Source organism: Theobroma cacao, chromosome 7 (assembly GCF_000208745.1).
Source record: "Theobroma cacao cultivar B97-61/B2 chromosome 7, Criollo_cocoa_genome_V2, whole genome shotgun sequence".
Classification (NCBI taxonomy): domain Eukaryota; kingdom Viridiplantae; phylum Streptophyta; class Magnoliopsida; order Malvales; family Malvaceae; genus Theobroma; species Theobroma cacao.
The window spans coordinates 2,038,233-2,060,312 of record NC_030856.1 but is presented as its reverse complement, the minus strand read 5'-3'; the positions used below and the strand labels follow the sequence as shown (position 1 = coordinate 2,060,312).

The 22,080-nt window shown below is 35.6% G+C and overlaps 4 protein-coding genes across 7 annotated transcripts; 1 reads left to right on the top strand and 3 right to left on the bottom strand.

The window, feature by feature from the left end:
- Positions 2,013 to 4,350, bottom strand: LOC18593531 (GDSL esterase/lipase At1g28570). 2 transcript variants are annotated; one of them, XM_018124933.1, is made up of 6 exons: positions 4,279 to 4,350; positions 3,562 to 3,666; positions 3,271 to 3,495; positions 2,986 to 3,134; positions 2,624 to 2,900; positions 2,013 to 2,540 (listed from the first exon to the last, which is right to left on the bottom strand). In XM_018124933.1, the coding sequence occupies exons 1-6, from the start codon at positions 4,289 to 4,291 to the stop codon at positions 2,275 to 2,277; spliced, it is 1,035 nt and encodes a 344-aa protein (XP_017980422.1). In that variant the 5' UTR covers positions 4,292 to 4,350; the 3' UTR covers positions 2,013 to 2,274. The 2 variants fall into 2 exon arrangements, with proteins under 2 accessions (XP_017980422.1, XP_017980421.1); XM_018124932.1 differs by lacking the exon at positions 4,279 to 4,350 and having other exon boundaries at positions 3,562 to 3,963.
- Positions 5,700 to 10,128, bottom strand: LOC18593530 (DEAD-box ATP-dependent RNA helicase 32). Its single transcript, XM_007020800.2, has 8 exons — positions 9,634 to 10,128; positions 8,763 to 9,038; positions 8,314 to 8,637; positions 7,678 to 7,869; positions 7,443 to 7,598; positions 6,894 to 7,315; positions 6,522 to 6,673; positions 5,700 to 6,172 (listed from the first exon to the last, which is right to left on the bottom strand). Exons 1-8 carry the CDS (start codon positions 10,015 to 10,017, stop codon positions 5,817 to 5,819), a joined length of 2,262 nt encoding a protein of 753 aa, XP_007020862.2. The 5' UTR covers positions 10,018 to 10,128; the 3' UTR covers positions 5,700 to 5,816.
- Positions 10,505 to 16,952, top strand: LOC18593529. Of its 3 annotated transcripts, XM_018125117.1 has the most exons (14): positions 10,505 to 10,840; positions 11,637 to 11,758; positions 11,858 to 12,012; positions 12,100 to 12,238; positions 12,612 to 12,646; positions 13,360 to 13,435; positions 13,523 to 13,586; positions 13,949 to 14,238; positions 14,549 to 14,806; positions 15,236 to 15,337; positions 15,494 to 15,541; positions 16,160 to 16,247; positions 16,411 to 16,597; positions 16,733 to 16,952. In XM_018125117.1, the coding sequence occupies exons 1-13, from the start codon at positions 10,681 to 10,683 to the stop codon at positions 16,581 to 16,583; spliced, it is 1,710 nt and encodes a 569-aa protein (XP_017980606.1). In that variant the 5' UTR covers positions 10,505 to 10,680; the 3' UTR covers positions 16,584 to 16,597; positions 16,733 to 16,952. The 3 variants fall into 3 exon arrangements, with proteins under 3 accessions (XP_017980606.1, XP_017980607.1, XP_017980605.1); XM_018125118.1 differs by having other exon boundaries at positions 13,523 to 13,553; positions 16,411 to 16,905; XM_018125116.1 differs by having other exon boundaries at positions 16,411 to 16,905.
- LOC18593528 lies at positions 17,276 to 20,621 on the bottom strand. The gene is made up of 4 exons (XM_018125119.1): positions 20,505 to 20,621; positions 20,283 to 20,325; positions 17,839 to 18,990; positions 17,276 to 17,743 (listed from the first exon to the last, which is right to left on the bottom strand). The coding sequence occupies exons 3-4, from the start codon at positions 18,934 to 18,936 to the stop codon at positions 17,612 to 17,614; spliced, it is 1,230 nt and encodes a 409-aa protein (XP_017980608.1). The 5' UTR covers positions 18,937 to 18,990; positions 20,283 to 20,325; positions 20,505 to 20,621; the 3' UTR covers positions 17,276 to 17,611.

Below are 22,080 nucleotides of genomic sequence, written 5' to 3'. Positions count from 1 at the left end.
GTTTGTTGCGGCGTTGGAATGACATAGTTTTGCTGGAAGATGTTACCTTAGGGTGGGGCCGATTGGAGGTGTTGGGTGTTCAAGAAGGATGAGTTCGGTGCATGATGGAAAAAGGTTGATGGGGCCGGTGTGAATTGGTGGTGGTATGGTGGGGCCACGTAGAGTGGTGGGTGGTTGGTTTGTTGTTAGTGGAAGTGGGATTGGTTTGGGAGCATGGTTTCAGGCTTCTTACTCAAGCTGCTCTTAAAGGAGGATAACTCCTTTAAGTTTTAGTCGACGAAATTTTAAATGAGTTTATTAATTTTTGAAATGAACACTCATCTTAAAAATGCAAATACTGTTAACAGAGATTAAAAAAAATTAAAATGTTTTTTTTTATTAATTTAAAAAATTATTATTATATTTAAAAAAAAAAAAAAAAAAAACAAGAAAGAAGNCATTAACAGAAGTTATGAAAAGACTAAAATGCCCTTTCTTTTTTTATTAATTTAAAAAATTATTATTATATTTAAAAAAATAAATAAAAACGGTGCTCTCTAGCTCACCAAAAAAGGGGAGCCCCAAATTGGGTTATCTAGTAAAGCACTAGTGCTCCCTTAAGGAGCCCCAATGGGAGCTCTGGTGCTCCCTAAATGAAAAGTTTTTTTTTCTTTTTAATTAGTAAAAAATAATAAAATTATATAACATTAATTTTAAAAAGTAATTAAAGGTAAAACTATCTTTTTACTCTACCACGTCACCAAGTTAACAAAAATAATAATAATTGGACCTATGTGGCCAACGAAAAATATATTTTTTGAACGAAGTATTTATTTTGAAAATTAATATATTGTCGTGTCATTTCGATAAAAACTTAAAAAGAAATATATTTTACCTTAAAGTTTTGATAGTATTACTGAGTTAGATGAATTAGTGACAGCATCAGCTGCAAATTGTAGCTTAACTTTCATAAGAATCAGAATAGTGAATCCTTAAGCAGTATACGGCACTTAATCTTGGATAAGATTGGCCCTTTAACATTAAAGAAGCATTAGGACATTTCTATTCATTCCCGAATTGATTCCACAAGTCCTGACAAGACTGATCCACAGCCAATTCACCAGCCTGGAAAACATTTTCTGGGGCCATGGAAATTCGATCCTTAGAAAGCAACCTTTCCTTTGATCGTTATCACCTTCATTTTGTAAAATTCATGGCTCCACCCACTAATCCAAGTTGGTACATTGTATAAGCCCCACATGTATTCTTGATATTGTTAGTCTGTGACTGTAATCTTGATAAAGTAAACTATGTAATATAGGGGTGAATTGTTCTTTTTGTTAAAGAGGAAGACCTTCAAATTCTTTGACCGATTGCAATTCATTAACTGTGAATATAACGAATCATGTTTATAAATTAAATTTTCAACTTATTAAATTGACTATAGTCTCATATCTATTAAATTAAAAATATTCTAAATATATAAATATAATAAAAATATTTTTAGCTTCTATTTTTTAAAAAAAAATTAAAGTGGATCATTTCATTATATGAAACTATTATTTACAAAAGCAGACAAATATCGACTGGTCATCCTCCAGTCAATTACTGTCTTAGAATGGCTTGAAAAAAAAAACAACCATGACCACAGCCTGTTAAACTATACAGAGTACATGAATCCACCACCCTATTATTAGACTCAGAGCAGCAAAAGAAATCTCAACAAGGGAAACAGCAAACTCAAATCAGTAAACCAGAGACACCACCACAATAAAAGAACAAGTAAGGGCAAGAAACTTGGCCTGCGGCCTGTTTCTTGTTCTTACTTCTCCTAGAACCGTTCAAGGGATGGAATTCCTCTTGACCTCTCATTTCATGTCACCATGTTAGAATTTTGGGACATTTAAGAGATTATTGAGTGCTAAAACAAAAAAGGAAGATAATCACACAATTTCATTAATAAAGATAACAGTTTTTATAGCCTTACAAAAGATAATGTTAAAAAATAAATAAATAAATAAAATAGATAATACTACTTAAGATTGTCACATCACTAAGTTTATGAGTTGTTCCTTACATTTACTTTAACTGTCAAAATATGATTAACATGAAAAACCAAATAACCACCAAATAAAAGAAACTAAATAATCACCAAGTAAAAGACATGTAATTAGCACACAGCACTACTTTTCTAAATTGAAAACAAACTTTTCATATTAAGGAGTATTGCAAACTGAGCCTAACTCCAACACACCATGACCTACCTTCTAAAATTAAGATTCTCAATTTCTGCCCTCAACTATTGCTATGTTTGTTGTGTACAGTAAATGACTGAAACAAGCTATTTGAAATGGGAAAATTAGTGTGTAGTCCATCTAATATGGCCCTCGAAAGCAATCTGTTGGCTGCTTCTGTATAATGTATACCATCCCAGCTTACATACGAAGAAGGGTCATCACAGCAGGATGTTACCAGCGGATAACCACAAACTGCCGACAAGTTGAAATTGTACGGACCTCCCCCTCCGCAGCATGCTTTTCTCTGAGTTTCTTTTCTAAACCCTGGAAATGATTATTAAGTTAAGAATTTGAGTTTTCAGTAGTCTATATAAGCTCAATTTGTGTTTTTTGGAAAGTGAAAGTACCAAATTGCTTTGGAGAAAGGTAGAAACGAATTGCAGCACTGTAATAATCTGCATAAAAAATGTTGACATGGGGATGAATCTCTTGGATTCTAGCAAGTTCTTCCTGAAGCAATTGATTGTGGTACTCAGAGAACTGGTTCAGCCATGTTAGACAACCGGTTAAGGGATCATATTCTTCCTCATCTGAACCCTGATAGTTTGTCAGATATGATGGGAGGCATCCAATTGGTAGGTTTCCAGGGACCAAAAATGTGACTGCCCCTAACTCAATCAACTCCTGCATTGCCTTGCCAACTAAAATATGTTAACGATATCAGCAAATTTATCAAGATTTTTAACACGCTGGCAGGCAGTTTTCTTACATGGATTGCTGAAGCTATGGTATCAATAACTAGAGGAACAAGCTCTCGAGTCTCCTCATTGCTTTTCCCTTCCTCGAATGCGAAATTGTAATCATTTCCTCCGATCTCTCCCATAACAATCAAAGAGTTGCTAAGGAGCTTTCTGCAATCTGTCAATCTCTCCCATAACAATCAAAGAATTGGTTCATATTAGAGTAAGTGGAACAGTTTGTCCTTCATAAAAATACTTCTATCCTTTCTTTTCCTTTCTACCAAACACTATATGTAAAGGATATGACAATTCACCTGAAGAAGATGAGCAGAGAGATGATAAAACATCTCTGAAAAACCCCAATTCGACTCCCAAAGTAACGTTTGTGTTCGGATTAGTGATTCCTCTTTCTTTGAGAATCTCATCATCAAGTGCGGTAGCACCCTCCACAGCAAAATTCACACCCTTCTGAAAGTTATTTGGTCTTCCATTTTCACCTCCAAAATATGGTGGTAAAAACGGTAATCCAAAATCCTCAGCTGCAAAACCACGAAAACAAATGAAAACCATAATAATCTAAGCGTAACCAAAGCACACTCACCCACCAATGAAATCTATAACCAGCCGGCCATCAGAGCATCGCCCTGTTGGATGATGAAAAAAGGTCCGTCCATATGGAGGGAAAGCACTTTGAGGAAGCTTGCTGGATTCTGAAAGTGAAATTTGAAGTAAGTTTCCGGTGTCAGCTAGGGAATCACCAAAGCTGAAGATTGATGTGAAACATCCATTCACATGTGAAGTTATGGTAAAGGTGACAAAGAGAAAGCTAACAATGAAATGCTGTTTCAAGTTCAACAAGGAACATGATGAAGAAGACGAAAAAGGATTAGCCATGAATGTAAGAAGAAAAAGTTGCAGAAGAATTTTGGTATTGTGTTACCTCTGCACTATGCCTATGTACTGGTAGGTATTTGTTACAATCACAATGCCACGTGTTTGTTTATGTATTACGTACCAAACAAAACCCCGCGTGTATTTCTTGGAGTTGTTGCCCCTCTGAAAAACTAATTAAAAGCCTATGCAGAACTTGGTCCCCCATGGCAATGCCCTGTTAATTGCATTTGATATTTTCTTTTGAAGGCTGATTGCTTTCAAATTTAAGTAATATTTAACTATTTTTTTCATATAAAAAACTCATATCGTCCGTACATTTGATTCAATGATAAATACATAATCTCTCTGCAATGAAATGAGTCGACAACATGGGCGGAGAAAATGAAATGCTCTCATTAAAGAGCATGATATTGTATTTTTACTCTTACCGCTTGCAGGCATGATGAATATCTATTGCAAAATGGATCAACAGTTCTTTTCCTTGTTCAAAGAGCTGAATGAGGAAAATATATNATGAACATCGAACTTTCTTAATTAGTATTCAGACTTTTATCTTGACTTAGTAGCTTTATGGTTTTGGAGATTTAATTTTGAATATTGTCGAATTATGATATTTGGAAATTCTGTCAACAGATATAGTTTATAAATCACTAAATTCTTCAGGTATATTAGTCACTTTTAGTAATGATTTAAGATATATATATTTTAGAGCCTTGCATGTCTGTAGGATTATACCTTATAGGTATGCGGCGTCTGTCATGTCTCGGGTCTGGGGCGTGACAGCATGCATCATGGCCAACCATATATCAGGTAGGATATTATTAACATATGTCAAATTGATTATACTTTTCGTGTATGACTTTGCTACCTTTCAATTTCTTTTTCATAAGTATATGTCTGCATATAATTTTTTATGATAATATATATGGGAGGCCATTTTCCTCTGTCTAACTTTGAATAGGGAAAATTATCAATATTTTAAGAATTTATGACTTTTCAAGAGCAGGGATAAGTTCTTGCTATGAGTTGGAGTCAAAGCTTACATGGATAAAGAGAAATCTTGAAGTGAACAAAATTGGAGGAGAAAAGAAAAGATAATGAAAGAAGATTGCAATATAATTTGAAGCTCTTCTGTACTGCAACTGTCACCTATTTGATAGTACAAGCTGCAATGTAGCTTTCTTTATAAGCATCAGCAGGCAATATCTTTGTCCCAATGATTACTTTCCTTTTCTGGAATAAAAGAGCTTTTTATTTCTATTTTTGTACATCAATGAGGTTCTGTTAACATTTCCAGACTTTGAAAGGTTGTTCTTTAGCCACCTCAGGGTTGGTTCATTACCAAATAAATTTCCGGGCAGAACTGTCCCAAAGACCAACCCGGCTGGTAAGCGATAGATAACAAAACTAAGCAAAAGAAAGTAATTAATGGAAAAATTAAAGCTTAAATTGCTAATTATAATGGATTTAATGTGCTTTGTTTCCATGGATCATTCTCCCTCTTGTGAGGGAACTGGGTTTTGGAGGATGTGAACTTGGACAAGCCTAACTTTTTACTCACCTTTTTGTCTCTATCAAACACCATGGATCTCATACTTTAAGATGAAAATAAGGGCAGTAACCAAGCATTTCTAAGACTCATGTTTCCACCTACAGATTGAAGTTAGCACTTCAGCAATGCCTCCTTGAAATGCTTTAAAGCCCAGACAGAAGCTTGGTCTTCCCATGTAAAAACCTCCGGTACACTTACATTAAATACCGGATGTTTTCAAACAATTAACTATTTTCATCATTGAATAAGAAACTTTGATATGCTAAACCCAGTAAATAACAGAGGAAACAAGCAAAATGCTGTGAAGAGGACAAAATTGCATTTTCTGTTAATTGGGAACAGAAAGGTTTCAGCTGTTTCTGTTGGCAATGAACTAATATAAGGTCAATAGGAGGATCATGTACTTCATATAATTTACGAGTGCATTGAGTTTAACAACTTAAGAGCAAGTTCTTCTTGTTCTGCCAGAGATACGGAATCAGCATTGAAACCTGTGTCGGCCTTATTTTCTTCTATTTCACCATCATCACTATCACTATGGAAGTATACTTTAGACCTCTTATGTTTTCTGTTTGCATCTGATTCTCCTTCTAAACCAGAAAGATCATCCTCATCCTCTTCATCATCCTCTTCCTCCTCTCTCCCTTTCTTTCGCTTCATCTTCTGCTTGAGTCGTTTCTCCCTAAGCCGTTGGCGCTCCAAAAGCTTGTCTTCCTTGTCCACTTGCTTCAACTCAGCTCTCATTTTCTTGTAGTACTCATCCTTTTTGTCTGCAATATGAAAAGCATTAGATGAAAGAATATCAAGAAGTAACGATGCATTCAACATAGTCAAAGCATGGAAAACACAGTCCATTTGAGTATATCTTTCTGCAAGGGAGCCCCTTATGTCAAAAGCAGCACCAAATTTTGAATGACATAAGCTGCTGTCTAAAACTATTCAAAGGTCTAGTTGACTTAAGAATTAAATTAGTCATAAGATAACATGTTCTCCACACTACATAAGAAGCAGAAAAAAGTAAATCAAATCAATTAACAGATCATACACTAAAAGCTGCAGAAGAGTAGCACAAGACTGACAAGCCTATAACGTTCAGTAAACAGAAGTGATAATGTATACCCTGGTCGAGCAGAATGTTGCCACTCTTCTTGTCACCCAACATGGCAAATGGAGTCTGCGTGTTGCCTTCCTCATCAAAGACCACCCTTGTCCCCAGAGGCCTATGAACATTGATCTTCAGCTTTTTTTTCTTCAAAACCCGTGTCACCGGCCTAAAGAAAGAAACATAACTCAAAAACTGCTTTCAAATGAAAAACAGACAAGGATGTCTGCATGTTACCACCTAACCAACTAAAGTCTACCAGTAAAATCAGCATTTAAATCAAAAGAATTAGCCATTCAACTGACTACCACGTAAGTCAAATAATTTGGCATCATTGCATGACCATCTTTATGGTTACTCCCTATGTAAGACATGAATGAGGGGCATACATAGTATCTCCAATCTCACTAGCATTCTGTTCTCCCACATCTTGTGTACCATCCTTCAGAAGAAAATCTTTGTCCACTTTCTTGTCTTTCACATCTTCTACTAGTAGCTCTTCTTTTGGCATAACTGACTCATTCTCCTCGTCAAAGATTTCTGATTCAAGAAAAGAAGATTTTTCTGACTCCTTTTTGCTTTTCTTTTTTTGGTTCAAGAACCTGACTTTAGGGGTCATTGGTAAACCAAGTGACGCTGAATATTCATCAATAGGTAGTTTCATCACATCAAAAACCTCTTTATCTTTTTGAATATGAATAGAACGCAAATATGTGATAAAGGCCCTCTGAGCCAGATGCTGCATATCTGGATACTTCACTAGTAAAGCTGATAACAATCCAGAAACAGGTTGCAGCCTCTTTGAATTTGCCTGGGAAATCAGTATAATAATAGTAAAGGTTAGCATACAAATGGCAGATATCAGGATGTGATTCATCACGTAAGGATCTTCTAAATAAGAGATCGGAAAAGGAAAAAAGATCAGGTGATTAATCTACCTTAATAAACTGTATTGGTATTTTTGCTGCCTGTAAATTTTCAAGCATCTTCATTTCTGAAGGCATCAGAAATAAAACTGACCTTCCTCCAGAAAGATAGCGAGCAGTGCGGCCAACTCGGTGTATATAAGATGCAACATCCTCCGGACAATCTACCTGTAACAACAAGCAAATAAGCCCATTGAGATAATGAATGAAAAATGCTTCTTCTATTTTTTCTTGAGCAAAACTTGACCTGCACAACCCAGTCAACTGCTTTGTTAAAATCAAGACCTCTTGAAGCCACATCCGTTGAGAACAGAACTGAATGAGACTCACAGAACTGGGAATATATACCCATCCTCTTCTCTTGATTCATCCTTCCATGAAGACACTTCAAGGGTATTCCAGGACGCAATTTCTTGAATGCTTCAAAGACAAATTTGACCTATTGAAAAAGCATATTTTCACATTATCATTACTCCCAATGATGGCAAATATGAACACAAACAGCACTAAAAAGTAAACAGAGGAACAATCAGGCAGTTAGAAAGACATGAAGTACGGGAAGATTTTTCCATCATCTACCTACACTGAAAAAAGGTATCAATATCTGAAAATTCCAATTTCCAACCAATAAAATTCCTAACAAACCTAAGAAAAAAAGAGTAAAAAATAAGGAAGTTGCGTGCATTCAATGCACTGTTACTAAATTCCTACCAGTATTTGATGAGATCAAATAAAGATATCAAATTCCAACCAAGATAATCAGTCAATCAGCCAATATTTTTAATGAAGACCCAGCAGAAATCACTTGTATTTCAAAACCCACTTATCAATCCCTTAAACAGAATATGTTAGGTTTACACAACATAAAATAATGATAACATACCTCTTTGCAGCTTGAAAGAAACACAAGAATCTTTGATCTCAGATGTGCCTTTATGAAACTCCATAACATATCCAACTTTTGGTCGAGTGGAACGATCATTGCAGTTTGCTGCAAGCGATTGGGAGTGGCTGTCACAGCTTCCTCATGCACACTGAGATACTCTGGGTCTTTCAAACTAAGCCTTGCAAGATCCTGAACTGACTTTGTTTGGGTTGCTGAGAAAAGCATTGTTTGTCTACACTTGGGTAGCTGTGATACAATTGCATTTAAAGTCTTCTTAAAACCAATGTCAAGAATACGATCTGCCTCATCAAGGACCAAAACCTGTTCCCTGGCCAGAAAACTCTACCCAAATCAGCAGCTAAACAGAGTACTGGAAAGTAATAACAAACAAGAAAAAAGGACAAGCCATAAAAAAATGAAACAAATTAAGACAAAATTATGTTGACCTGAAGCTGCGAACAATCAAAATTTGGAGTCTCATCCATGTGCTGAAGAAGACGTCCAGGAGTACAAACTAAAATGTTCAGCTCATTCACACGCTCTTTCTCTGTGTCAACTCCCTTGCGACCACCAATTAGAAGGCCAGCACTAAAATTGTGATACTTCCCAACAGTTTTTAATACATCAAAAAGTTGACCAGCTAGCTCCCTTGTGGGAGATATTATGATGCTGCCTACTCCATCCTCAGGACCCCATCTTTCTCTATACAGCTTCTCCAAGACCTGAAATAAACAATTGACTCAGCATTACTTCAATTGTCAAAAAGGTCCAGAAACATTAAAGAAACAACTTAGAATTAGTTATTGTTCTGATATCACAACATTTTGATGACAGGAAAACCATCTCCCAAAGTTCATTTTCTATCCAACAAACAAATGAATACTAAATAAGTAAATCTAGTCAGCAACACCAAATGACTCCACTCAGCACTATAACCCATCAAAAGCTACTCCAACCCCCAAAAATAACCTCATCACAGCTGCAAAACAAGAGAGAACATGTTCATTTTCTCAAAACCTCAAACTCACAAAAATTTCCTCCCAACTTTCTAATAAACCAAACAATTAACACCACTAATCCAAAATAAAATTGCCTTGAAAGTAAATACTAACATTCTTGAATGATCAAAATTAAAAAAAAATTAAAATAACAGAAATATATAAATTTACCACTTTTTCTATGGAACCATCTATATATCTTAACCCTTTGCTAATTTTCAATCAAATTAATACTTCCTTCTCCAATTATCTGCTTAACAACAACCAAACAAAACACAAAAATTCAAAAAAAATCACCAAAAAAGCAGAAACAACTAACCGGAATAACAAAAGCGAGAGTCTTTCCGGACCCTGTCTTAGCTGCACCAAGAATATCCCTTCCACAAAGCGCGTGAGGCAAAGACGCCACCTGTATATCAGTCATCTTCTTAAACCCACCTTCCTCCAACCCATTCTTCGCCCTCTTCGAAATAGGCAGCTCATAAAACTTCCTTGCTCCCGTGTACCTCGAGAACGAAACAGCACCACTTTGGGGGTCGACAATTCGGCCAATTGGCATCTTGGACTGGAGCGGGTCGAGAGACAACGGGTTGAAACCGGATTCAGGTTTCTGGGATTCTATCCATTCATTTAGAACCTCGATTTCTTGGAACTCATTTTCCTTGTGCTTTTTTCGAACTGTTCTCGATTTGGGTCTTCGCATCTTTCTTCTTTAAGGTTTTGGGTTGTTTGGGAGGGCTTTGGAGGATGAAGAAAGTTGAAAGCTTTATTTATTTGATTTAGGGTTTTGGTAGGGTTTTTGGGAAGTTTCGATTGACGTTTCTTTTTTACATTCCAAGAGAAAATGCCACGTCGACTGCCTTTTGACACTTTTTTTTGTTTTTAAGAAAATTTTAATTATTTTTTTCTTTTTTTAAATGCTTTTTACTGAAAATAATAAAATAAACCACTATTGTTTAAATTTTTAAAAAGGTATATGGCTATTTTTATCAAATTATTTTGTAAAAAAATTAATTGAACCTTAGGAGTATATAATTTGGCTTCTAATACCAATTAAAATATTAAAATAATTTTTTAATACATAATGATAATAACAATAATAATAATTAATAATATTAATTTCTTTTATTGGTCACATAATTTACTTTAATAAAAAAAATACACTATAATGCTGAAAAAGGGATGCAAATTCCACGTACCAAGTTGCCTTGCCTCCATTTCTTTTTCTAATTCCTACTCAGATCTCTCTTTCTCTCTCTATATACATATAGAGCTACAAAAAGTTGCAAGCTTTGGTGCAGAAAGGGAAATCCCGATTGAATCAACTGAAAAACAGAGAAGAACAAGGTGTAAAAGAGAAACAGAGATGGGACTCAAAAACAGAGCAGAAGAAGAGAACTGTTCAATGAACGAAGCTTTGCTGTTTGCTACCGTGTGCATCATTGGTCTCCCAGTGGATGTTCACTTGAAAGATGGCTCTGTTTACTCTGGAATCTTCCACACTGCTTCTGTTGAGGAGGAATATGGTACTTTTTTTTGGGGGGGGGTGGGGGGTGGGGTTTGGAGCTTTCTGGGTGTTTTGTGGCATTAGTTTTTTTTGTTGGAAACCAATTTTGGGTTTTGATTCTTGATTGAAATCGTATCTGGGTTTTGGTTTTTTGATTTAATTATGGTGATTTTGTTTTTAGATTGATGAGATCAGATTGGTTTCTGCTTTTTTGTGCTGTTTTCTTTTTGTCTATCTATTTGGTTACTAATAAATCAAAAAGAATTCACTTTTTTTTGTTATTGTTAGTGTTCTTGTTGTTTTTATGCTAAGGTAACAATTTTAACATAGACATGGAGTTAGCTACTTTTTTTTTTTTTTTGAAAATTGGAGTTAGCTACTTGAGTAAGGGGAATTGTTGTTGCAGGGGATCAGATAGGAGACATTTTTGACTAAGGCTCCGTTTTGGTTGTTACTTTACTGGCTTGCTTTTTGCTTTTATTGGGAACAAATATGTTTGATTGTCTCTTCCTTTCAAGTCATTTGCAATTTTGGTTTTTAGTAGCTTTTGAGGAAGTAAGAAAGAAAACAGCAAGAAACAAGTAACAAATGCAAAGATTAGACTAAGTGAACACTGTCTAATATGTATATGGCTCAATTAATGTGACATTTTACCTTTCGGAAACCAAAGCAGTACAAAATGAAATACTTGAATCTTTTCTTTCAGGGGTGATAAGCTTGTCTTAAGACTAATTGTTTCTGGTTAATTGTAGGTTTCTATCTCTATTTGCTGTGTTGAATTTTGAGGATCATTTAATTAGTTTGTGTTTCATTAGGTATTGTTTTGAAGAAAGCAAAATTGACTAAAAAGGGAAGATGTGCCACCAATGTTACAAATGGCAGTGTAGTGGAGACACTTGTTATCCTCGCTGGTGATTTTGTTCAAGTTGTTGCTAAGGTATAATCACTCTAATAGCCCTTTTCTTGGGTCTCAGGAATTCTATTTGTTGATGTAACATTGAATGATCTGTTTCACATGTATTGATATGGTATATAGGGAGTCCCGCTTCCTTCTGATGGTTTTGCCGGAAATACAGCTCATGGTAATGGAGAAGCTGCTTTTGATATTGTCCCTTCTTCTGCCAATCCACTGAATGGGGCCAACAAATTCACTAAGTCTACCATGGATAAAAGAAAAAATAATAGGAAAAGGTAGCTGATAAAAATTTGTGTCAAGGATACATATTTTTTTCTTTTTTGTGCTACTGTAGACTTATTTTATTTTACCTATCAAAGCAGAAATTCAGTCCAAAATGAGAATGGTTTTACTCCTGCAAAATCTGGAAAGGAACATGAAGGAGAAAACTTGCGACAGAATCCTATGGGAAATGCAAAGGAAGTTGTCTATCAGAAAAGCGATAGGACAAACATTGAGGAGGTAAATATTTCCAGTTCAAAACTATCTTTTTGTAAGGCTTTTTTTTGGGAAAAAAATGTGAAGTCTCTCAAATAGATATTAACAAATCCTTTTAACCTTCTTGATGGACATTAGTTTGATTAGATGCTTCCACTATACTCAAATGTTTTTTGTTACAAAACTATTGTTTTGGTTTTTGTGCTTCTCGTGGAAGATCCTATCATATGGCTTAGACCATCTGATGGACTGGTGCTTTCTTCAGGGAAATATAAAGTAAATTAATCAATTTGATAATAGCATGCTTCCTGTAGGAAACCATTGGCTGATAGGTGTTGCTGCATCTTTCATCATTTTCTCTTTCAAAAGTTAACATTTATTTTTTTTGTCAATGCAGGGCAAAGATGCTTCCAGTGCCACCGTTGCTGGGAGGTACTATACCTTTCTTTAAGTTTTTTTCTTGTTTGTCAAGTTCCACACTATATTTCAGATCATGGTATTGGCAGAAAGAAAATGCCTTTTTCTGGCTGAGAGATCTATGTATAGGCATGAACATGCACTGAAAAACAACTACATTAAGCAAAGCTCAAGTGCTGGAGTTGGTCTCACCTAGTTGGAACTTGAATCACTTGTCTCTAACTCATAAGATTCCCAATAAAGAGATTAGTGTTTCTATTTAACTTATCCCCTTGTTTCTCTTCTCTCCTTATAATGTTTTCAAACTAGAACTCTGAAATTACATTTACATCTCTTACATGAGGTTAAGGAAAGTTGCAAATCAAGTTGGTCATCCACAAAGTAGAAAACACTTTATGAAGCACATCCTTGAGCCTAAAAAATATTGCTTCTATCTGTTCTTCTCTTTGCCCTTTCCACCCCAGGCCCCAGCTGTAGTTTTTACAAATATAATTTCTCATTTCATTGCTTTCAACAAATGCAATTTGTGTTTTAAACAAATCAAGGTATTGTCTTGAACACCCTACCTCATGCTTGTGTTGGATATAGATAACTTGGCAGTCATCATGTCAGATTACTTGCACATGTGCAAAATATTATTCCAATGTATAGCTTTTTTATGTTTTCATATGTAAAGCAACACTATATCCTTCTTACTCTCACATTCCTATCATTTATTTTTCTGACAGACAGGTTGGAGATGATAGCTTGCAGCTTTTGCAGGATGAATATGACCAAAAGTTTGAGTTTCATGTGGAAGAGAGTGTAAGTGATGACAAGCTTATCTGTTTTCTTCACATAAAACCTAGGATTAAAGCTAATATTTAACTCAATAATGAAAAATTTTTGCAGGCTAAGGAAGTTAAACACTCAGTTTCAAGCTGTGAGTCTTCTGCCCTTGATACTCTTAAGCCAGGTTTTAAACTATCTGAACCTCTGCTAAATGGGTGAAAAAATGGCATGCCTTGTGTTAGCTGTGAAAGTTCCATAATGTTAATAGTCTTCTGACTTGTCAATAATTGTTTTATGGTAAAGAGTTGTGTATTGGTGTCCTTGGTGCATGCTGAAGGTTCCAACCTTGTTACACTAGCTTGAAGTTGGAGAACTGGTTAAGGGAGTTTATACTTTTGGTCTCTTTAACTGCATAACCATGAGCATATAATATGAAGAAATATGAAAATGAGGCTTGCCGACTTTTGATCATTAATATTTTTAACACAACCTTTCTGTATGACGAAATACACTTAGAAGATGAGGCTTACTGTTAAATTTTTGCAGTGGATGCATGCCTTACTCAAGTAAAACCTGTTGAGGGAGGACATGCTGAGATGACAATTAAGCTATTGCTTAATGGAGCACCTCATGATGCACCAGTGGTTGGTAAACTTGAAAATCAATGCTGGGAAAGGCCCACTGCAACAGACATTTACCAAGATGCTGTTTGTTCTGGAGTTTCAATATCTTCTAGTCCAGTTACAGCTGTTTCCTCAGAATCATGCCAGAGTTCATTAGCTACTCAAGCTGCCATAGTCTCTTCACAAAGTTTAGAATCAAACAAATACTCCAAGGTAAAAAAAAAAAAGACCATATTAGATTTGACTTGTAATATCAAGCAGACAAAATGGTGGTGGATCCCTTTCTCTCAATTTAAAAATAGTTTGAATGTCTTTATAATGACATTTTAGTTATGAGTTGCTGATGCCTTAATATTACACCCTCAAGATATTTTTTACTAGCCTCATACTTCATATGTTTCATCAAGTTTTTAGCAGCTTATACTTTGATTAGTTAGTTATCTTAGGCACCACTATTGGTACAAGTTTTTAAGTGGCTATCTATGGTGATGGTTTCCTATTTCAATGTAATTTCTTTTATCAGGAATTTAAGCTCAATCCAGGAGCAAAAATTTTCTCTCCATCTTTTGCAAGTGCCATATCAGCAGCTCCTCCTATAGTACCAACAGTAGCAAATGTGTCTTATGTACCAGGCAACTCTCCTATGGTAGCTGTCGTTGGTTCTGAGCCAGAGGTTGGGATTGGCTCTTTTGCACCTCGTTCATCCACTTCTTCTAAGTTTGTCTCTTATGGTAACATTACAGCTGCACATGGTGTCAGTGGTTCTCAATTTTCTCAACCTGTAAGTGTTTTATAGGCTTTTGTAGTTTGTTAATTTAAAGTGAAATATCTTCATTGAAGGAACTTCTAACTAGCCAAATTAGCCTTGACCAACAAAAAATTTGTGAGGTGGAGTATTACTTTAGAGTGAAAATTTACTTGGCTGCATTTGAAATCTGTCAAGCTTTATATACGTTAGTACTCTGTTTAAACCACAAGATTTAGGAGTCAGTGATTTCATCAATATTGATTTGTTTCCTTTTTAATGAATTACTGCTCCAATTCCTAGCGCGCAAAACATTTTTGTGTCATTTGGCTGTAGCCTGTTTGAGTCTTCATATGACTATCTTGTTAACTGTCCAAGGACTTAGAGAGTTATTACTATTTTTATTTGTGAAGTATTTGTAATTCTGATTATATAACTAACATTGTTCTTGTTTTTTGGCTATAGATTGTTGGGCATGTGGGGAGCAGAACACAGCCACTTAGATATGCTGGTCAATATCATCCTGTTCAGGCTGTACCAGCATATTTGAATCCAAACTCTCAAGCTGTAAGTTAAAAAAGAACTTTCATCCCTATGTCATTTTAGCTGCTTCATTTTTTTGCCTGCCTAGGTGGCAGGAATTACGATACTTTTAACCTTATTGCTGATGAAGTCATCATTTATGAGTTACTAATCTCTCTATCCATCCCTTTCTTTCTCTAGGTTATGTTTGGACGAATGGGACAGCTTATTTATGTGCCTGTTTCTCATGTAAGATGTGATGCCTGCAAACTAATGAAATGGCCTTGTTATCAATTAAGCACTCTGACATGATAGTTTCTAGTGTATATAAGAAAATGTAGACTATTTGCTAGAGATTCACAAGAGCAGTACTTAGCCAAGCTCAGTCTTTGTCCACATTAAAGTTGTGACCGGACAATCCACATTTAAGATGTGGTAGGACAAATCTTGTGATGCCTCCCAATTAGAGCAATACTTACAATAAGCAACTTATTGGTTCATATACACTGTAGCAGGACAAACATTTTTGATCCATTTTGCTCCATTTTGCTCTATGAGTTTACAATATTTGATCATGACAACCATTGCTGATGAATTGTCTAGCCATCTTACTTTTTCCATGTCTTTTTTCTCATCTTTTTTCCCTCTTACCCAAGAATCAATCTCATCTTTTAAACACTGTCCATTGGTGGCTAAAGTGAGGAAACATAGAGTAGTACAGTGACTTAATGCCTGTGGCTGTGAGTTGATTAAAAAACAGAAAGAAAATGGCATACTGCAGACGTGCACTCTTGTATTTGTGTAGTCAAATGAGATAACTGTTGTTTTATTACTTCTTTACTAAATTGCTTCTCATTTCATTTGAAGGATTTGGTTCAGGGTCCAGCAGCTGGATCGCCGGTACCTGCATGTCCTCCATTGACACCGCATCATGTCCAATTTCCGAAGCACCAAGGTATTTGCATGCAAAATTTTTCCCTTGTCCTTGTTATCATGACCTCATCGAAATGTTTACTGTCCTTTGCTATAGAATGCAATCATTGATATGACCCAGTTATTGTATTTTTGAAATATAGTGCAATCTTGTTTTGTTCTCATGCAACCCTTTGTAATTGCAGGAAGTGCACCAGGCCAAGCATTGCAGCTTTGTCTACCTCAACCTTTCATTGCAGGAGGACAGCAGCCATTGGCAGTGCCAAGCCACATTCCATTTTTGCAGCCTCCCTTCCCTGCTAATCGTCCCATACAAGTCCCGGGATCTAATGGTCTCTATAGCACAAAGCTTCAATGAAAATCTGTTACTTTGTTAGTATTACCCTTTGTTTTCGGTTAGTTTGAAGATAATAAAAATTTTGGCTTATAAATTTTTATATTTTGAGAGCATCCAACATCTGAGTCAGTTCCATTGTTGTTTGCTCATAAAATGGTTATTCTTTTTAGGTGATTGATGATGTAAGACCTGGAATAGAAGGTGCACGGGAAACGCCTATTGAACATTATGTCACAAGAGTCAAGAATAGTATACTGTACTAAAATCGACAGAAGTGAGAAAATGTTGAAAAAAAAAAGGGGAAAGAAAATGAAGATTTCTTTTTTCTCCATTAATTTTTCCTTATGTTTTTCATTTTTCGTTCAAGGTGACCACAAACATTCCAATCAAGATTTGTATTTCCTGAAGAGGTTACAGCAAGGTGATAGTCTCTCAATGATGAGGTGGTTGTAGAATGAAGCCTAATCTATATCAAGATTTAACTCAGTGCAAGAGTTAATCTGAGTTCTGAAAACAAACAGGGTTCAGGAAAACACCATCATGATTGCGGCACATAACATGTTCCAATCACATTAGACATCTGCAAACGTTCTCCATGTTCTCTGCCACTTACCAATAGTCACCGATGGTTCATTATTCCATTCATAAACATGTAGTTTCCATATAATATGCTTGACCACAGCTCAGAGTCACATGCTCGGATGAATGCAATGTAAGGAAGCTGCGTATATTTAACAAGAAGCTGATCCTTCCCTGTTTACTAAGTTAGGGCAAAGCATAAAGTAATATGCAGCTAGCTTTTCTATAAATCTATAAACTGAAAAAGCTTTAATTCCAAGTAACGGAAACAGTTCTGATCCTAAAGGTTTAAGCAAAGAAGATCCCATCCAGCCTTTTGTACTTTAAGGTCATAACCCTCCATGGACAGTTTGGCTCCTTCACCTTGTTTAGGATCAAAAATACATTTTACAAAATCTACCTGATTCCACTAAAAACACTCTACAACATGTGAGCTAGCCCAAAAGGCGCTAGAAATAATGCCTGTTGTATTAGACACTCGATACCTGAGAATGCCTGTTGGAATCATGCATTTCTTTATCTCCTTGATCAGTTTCTCCAGAACTAGTGGCTGGCTCTTCAGTCCGAGAAGCTTGGGTTTCCCTCATGTTTTCCTGAACAGCCTTGAAAAGAAGTGCAGTGTATCAGTCTATGTCAAACTTCAGGTGCACAACAGATTAATCAATAGAAAATATATTCTAGTTCAAATTTATTATACCTGCAACAGCTCAGTCATCTTGCCAGTTCTAAAATTATCAAAAGGTTTGAGCATAGAAGAAGAGTGAGCAGGCTGTACAGCTTGTAGTGGTTCAATAGAGAGTGGCTGATCATCTTCCATGTCATGTCCAGAATCTTTGACTGATAAATTACCACCTTGACCATCCATTTGTTGCTGGGGGACTTGAATCCTTTTCATGACTTCAGTTAATAGTTTCTCAAAAGGCATGCCAGGCATTGTCATTGACTTGGCTTCTGTCTCCTGCAAAACCTCTGCTGGGGGTTGAGTAGGATATATTTTGTTTCCAAATGTTGGCATCTGGTTGGTGGGTGTTCCCATATTTGATGTATGGGCAGCTTCAGACACCTGTTTGCCTTTAGAGGCCACCAAATGAGCAGGTTGGCTTGCAACCAGAGATGGTTGGTTGGCAACTGATCCGCCATATGGTACACTAGCAGGTTGGAGCACAACAGGCACCAAATTGCCTCTGCGCGTTAGCGGAGAAGCAGATTGTGTTGCCACCGACTGCACATGATTGCTTTTTGAGCCCCCAAGATTTGAAGCCCGAGCTCCTGGCACATGGTTGGCTATACCTGGTTCATTGAATGGATGAGCAGTTCCATTCCTATGAGAATTGACATGCTGCTCATTCCTCCCCCTTGGGAAGGGAATCTCATTTCTTCTGATCATTTGAACATTTGGAGCCACATCATTCTCTGCTGAAACAGGAACATAATGTCCAGGCTTGAAAACCACACCCCTTAAAGTGGTGTCAGAGTTGCCAACCCTAACAGTGAGCAAATATCCTGCATCAAATGCTGCCTCAATAACACCATAAACAGCCTGACCCACCATTACATCATTTGCATCATTGATTGGATCTGCTTCAAGGGGTTGATTCCCATTCACCCCTTCAAATAAAGGCGGGATACGAATATTCTCTGCACGGTTTGGATTCTGATTTCTTGCAGTCTGAGCATTCTCCCCCTGGTATAGATTATGTTTTGGAAATTTTCTTGGACGACCACGTTTGCGCTTCAGCGGGACATCTGCTGATGCATCAGGATTATTCTCCTGATCGTTCTCTTGATTCATCATAGTATTTGCAGCACAGAAACTGTCTTTTTCACAGATCTTAAAACTGCTTGCTACCTGGAAGTCAGATGGGCAGCCATATTATAGTCTATATAACCAAGCAGGTACCAAGAACAACAATGTTTAATCAACACATTCAAAGCAAATATTCAACTTCATAAACCATCAGGCAGGAATGCTGCCTTCTCAACCTAACTGGAGGTTCACATTAAGCCATGTTGGGCACACTCACTGAAGAGAAGTCATTGTTTCATTTACTAGCACATTAAAAAACTCATCAACAACCAACACAAAATATATTAAAAGGGCATTTATGAAAGGCTAAATTTAATAATTTACAAATCCACGTGATTTGATCTATTTTGCTTCCTATTTAGTACAAAACGGAGAAAAAGACAACAAAATCTACAAGCTTTCCATACTTAAACCCTAAAAATCAATAATTATTTGTCATAATGCAACATATGCAAGTTCCATGAATTAGCCTCAAACTAAAATTTAGAGCAGAGACGGGAAAGGAAAAAAAAACTGAAAACAGACACTATGGTAATTGTCAAACATAGGGCATGTGGCTATCAATAATACTCATGCGATATAGATGGATCCCTCAAAGCAACATGACCAGAAATCATGGCTAACATGTTAAATTAGCTAAGTACAGTAGGAGTAACAATCCAGAAACATAGCTGAACATATTTCAATACCGATCTATCTGTTTGTGTTCCTATGCCAAAAAATAGCCTCTAATTTTTTCCCAGAAATGAAAAAGATCTCTTCAAATATTCATAGAGCCTTTTTAAACATAATCTTGACTATTCATTGATATTGCTAAACATTAGACTAAAGAAGTTCGAAACTGTTCCAACAATTTCAAACTTCCCACGACTAAAAAGGGCATATGATTTTGATAAAAACAACACGATAGAGATCCACCCCAGACTTCGATTCATTGAACACTAAAGATAAACACTATAAACATGCTTCTTTGCTGGATTTGTGGACACTGTTTCCAGACAAAATGATTAACAAAGCTTCATGCAAATATTTTCTTTTTACCTCAAACTCACCCCATGCATGCAATCTATGAGACAACCCACGCATCAATTCACTGAAAAAATTAATTTAAAATTACAAAACAACAATAAAGAAAGAACCTTTATCCATTAAAAACAAGAAATTTACATCCAAGCAATACATGCACAGTAACAGTAACATAGAACCAAAGAAAAGCCTAACATCTGAGTCAAAAGAGTAATAAAGCAACAATAAAAACCATTCGAACAAAATGTTCAATGATAATAAACAAAGATTCCATGAATTACTATTAAGAAAAGTGAAAAAGACTAGACCTTTTCATTGCATTTTCAACAACTGCAATCAAAAAGAAATATCCTGCAAAAAAACATAAATCAAACCATAAGTTACTAAAAAGAAAGAAAAACTGTGGAAAAAAACAATAAATTACTAAAACCCAAAGTTTTTTTTAAGACAAAAACCTTATATTTAGCAAAAAAAATTTAGATTTCTTACACAGTAACACGAAACTAGGGATGAAAAGAAAAAGAGCTGACCTTTACTTCATGCTGTCTTTTGCTTCTGTTTCTTTGGGTTCATCTTTTTCTTTTTTTTTTTCTTTTTTTTTTTTTTATTTTTCCTTGGATTGTTTAAGACAAATTAAAATTTTGATTAAGAGAAAAACAATTTAGACAAAAATTCGATTAAGCTTTTGTTGTTTGTCTTAGGCGAGGAGGACAAGGTACAGGTGTGTTGGTAGTGAGGATAGATAAAGTCACAACGATGTTTATAAGGTTCCTAAAACGGGCCAATGAAACAATGCCATGTACACAGAATGTGGGTTTATATTAAATTCTTGACACGTGGGCTTCTACGGTTGGAGATCTAATTTCGTGAAGTTGAACCCTGATGTGGGTAAACTTGTGAAGCGGGCTTGACACGTAGGTTGAGGTGGGTCCCGATGCAGAGCTATTTTCGCAAAGTTTAGAAAAAAATGAATTAAATAATGAAATTTTCTTTCTCCTTTAATTTTTTTCTTTTTTGCTAAAAAAAATATAAATCGATTAAGCAAATCGATTTTCGTTGTCCAAGACTTATAATTAAGAAAATCGGGTTCGATTTCTTTTTTTTATTATATCGTTTAATTTAATTATTTTTATATAAAAATTTAACTAATTTAATTTTTAAAAATTTAAAATAGATTCAACCAAACCAGTCAGATCACTTTAATTATCACTTTACTATACTAATATATCGCATTAATAATTAAAATTAACTAATCATAAATGGATTTATCATTTAAATTATATAACTAAATAGAAAATAAATATTTTATCCTCAAAAATTGATATTATTTACTCCTATTATTGGTTTTCCTTTTCTATTTATTTTTCTTATTTTCTCTAATTACCAAAAAGAGGAGGATGGCACAAGCACTGCATCTGCATTTGTATACTGCCTGCCTTCATTTATGAAAGCATGAAAGTACAGCTTTCTTTCCAACTTCCATTTCTCCTTTTGCTTAGTGGGGATGCGACACATATTTAATGTGGTAAAGTTTAAAAAGAATTATAGCTCCACTTGCTTTAATGACTTGGTGACCAAACCAAGTCAACTTTGTTTCTTTTAATGGGAAGATGGCAATGAATTTGATGGTTCATATCTTCTCTGGCCTTGATCTGTCATCTGGTGCACCTAATATCAGCTGACACACTGTGAACTGTTTTTAATCCCTTTGTCTTGTCTTTGACTATGATTAATTTAATGATTATATGCTTAATCACAGCTTGAAAAAACAAGTGGGAAGAAACAAAATCTGGGGTATGCATGTAGCTTGAATTAACAATACCTTTGTCTTAAAGTCTTATTTGATTAATACAAAGTCATTGTCTCACATTCAATTACCTGGAACAATGCTCCTCATTTTCTATTCCAACAACAAGCTTCTGCAGACTGTCTTATCTGTTTCATGAATAACATATTCCCTGGGGTCTGTCAAAGAAAACTTGGACTTGCATAGCAAGTAAATTCCTGTTGGAATGAAGTCAGAACGTGTGTGCTGGAATTGCATCCGGTGACCGGGTTATCTAGGTCAGGTAGATGAAGAAGAATTTATGCAAGAACTATCTTAAA

Excerpts from the sequence above, each read along its gene's own strand:
- LOC18593531 (XM_018124932.1), bottom strand. The coding sequence starts at position 3,850 with ATGGCTAATCCTTTTTCGTCTTCTTCATCATGTTCCTTGTTGAACTTG. Across the intron at positions 3,135-3,270 it reads TCTCTGCTCATCTTCTTCAG|ATTGCAGAAAGCTCCTTAGC; the intron begins GTGAATTGTCAT and ends AGAGATTGACAG. Across the intron at positions 2,541-2,623 it reads CCTTTCTCCAAAGCAATTTG|GGTTTAGAAAAGAAACTCAG; the intron begins GTACTTTCACTT and ends AATCATTTCCAG.
- LOC18593530 (XM_007020800.2), bottom strand. The coding sequence starts at position 10,017 with ATGCGAAGACCCAAATCGAGAACAGTTCGAAAAAAGCACAAGGAAAAT. Across the intron at positions 7,599-7,677 it reads CAGTTGACTGGGTTGTGCAG|GTAGATTGTCCGGAGGATGT; the intron begins GTCAAGTTTTGC and ends TTGTTGTTACAG. Across the intron at positions 6,674-6,893 it reads AGTGAGATTGGAGATACTAT|GCCGGTGACACGGGTTTTGA; the intron begins GTATGCCCCTCA and ends TTCTTTCTTTAG.
- LOC18593529 (XM_018125117.1), top strand. The coding sequence starts at position 10,681 with ATGGGACTCAAAAACAGAGCAGAAGAAGAGAACTGTTCAATGAACGAA. Across the intron at positions 12,013-12,099 it reads AGAAAAAATAATAGGAAAAG|AAATTCAGTCCAAAATGAGA; the intron begins GTAGCTGATAAA and ends CTATCAAAGCAG. Across the intron at positions 16,248-16,410 it reads CCAATTTCCGAAGCACCAAG|GAAGTGCACCAGGCCAAGCA; the intron begins GTATTTGCATGC and ends TTGTAATTGCAG.
- LOC18593528 (XM_018125119.1), bottom strand. The coding sequence starts at position 18,936 with ATGATGAATCAAGAGAACGATCAGGAGAATAATCCTGATGCATCAGCA. Across the intron at positions 17,744-17,838 it reads AGATGACTGAGCTGTTGCAG|GCTGTTCAGGAAAACATGAG; the intron begins GTATAATAAATT and ends CTTCTTTTCAAG.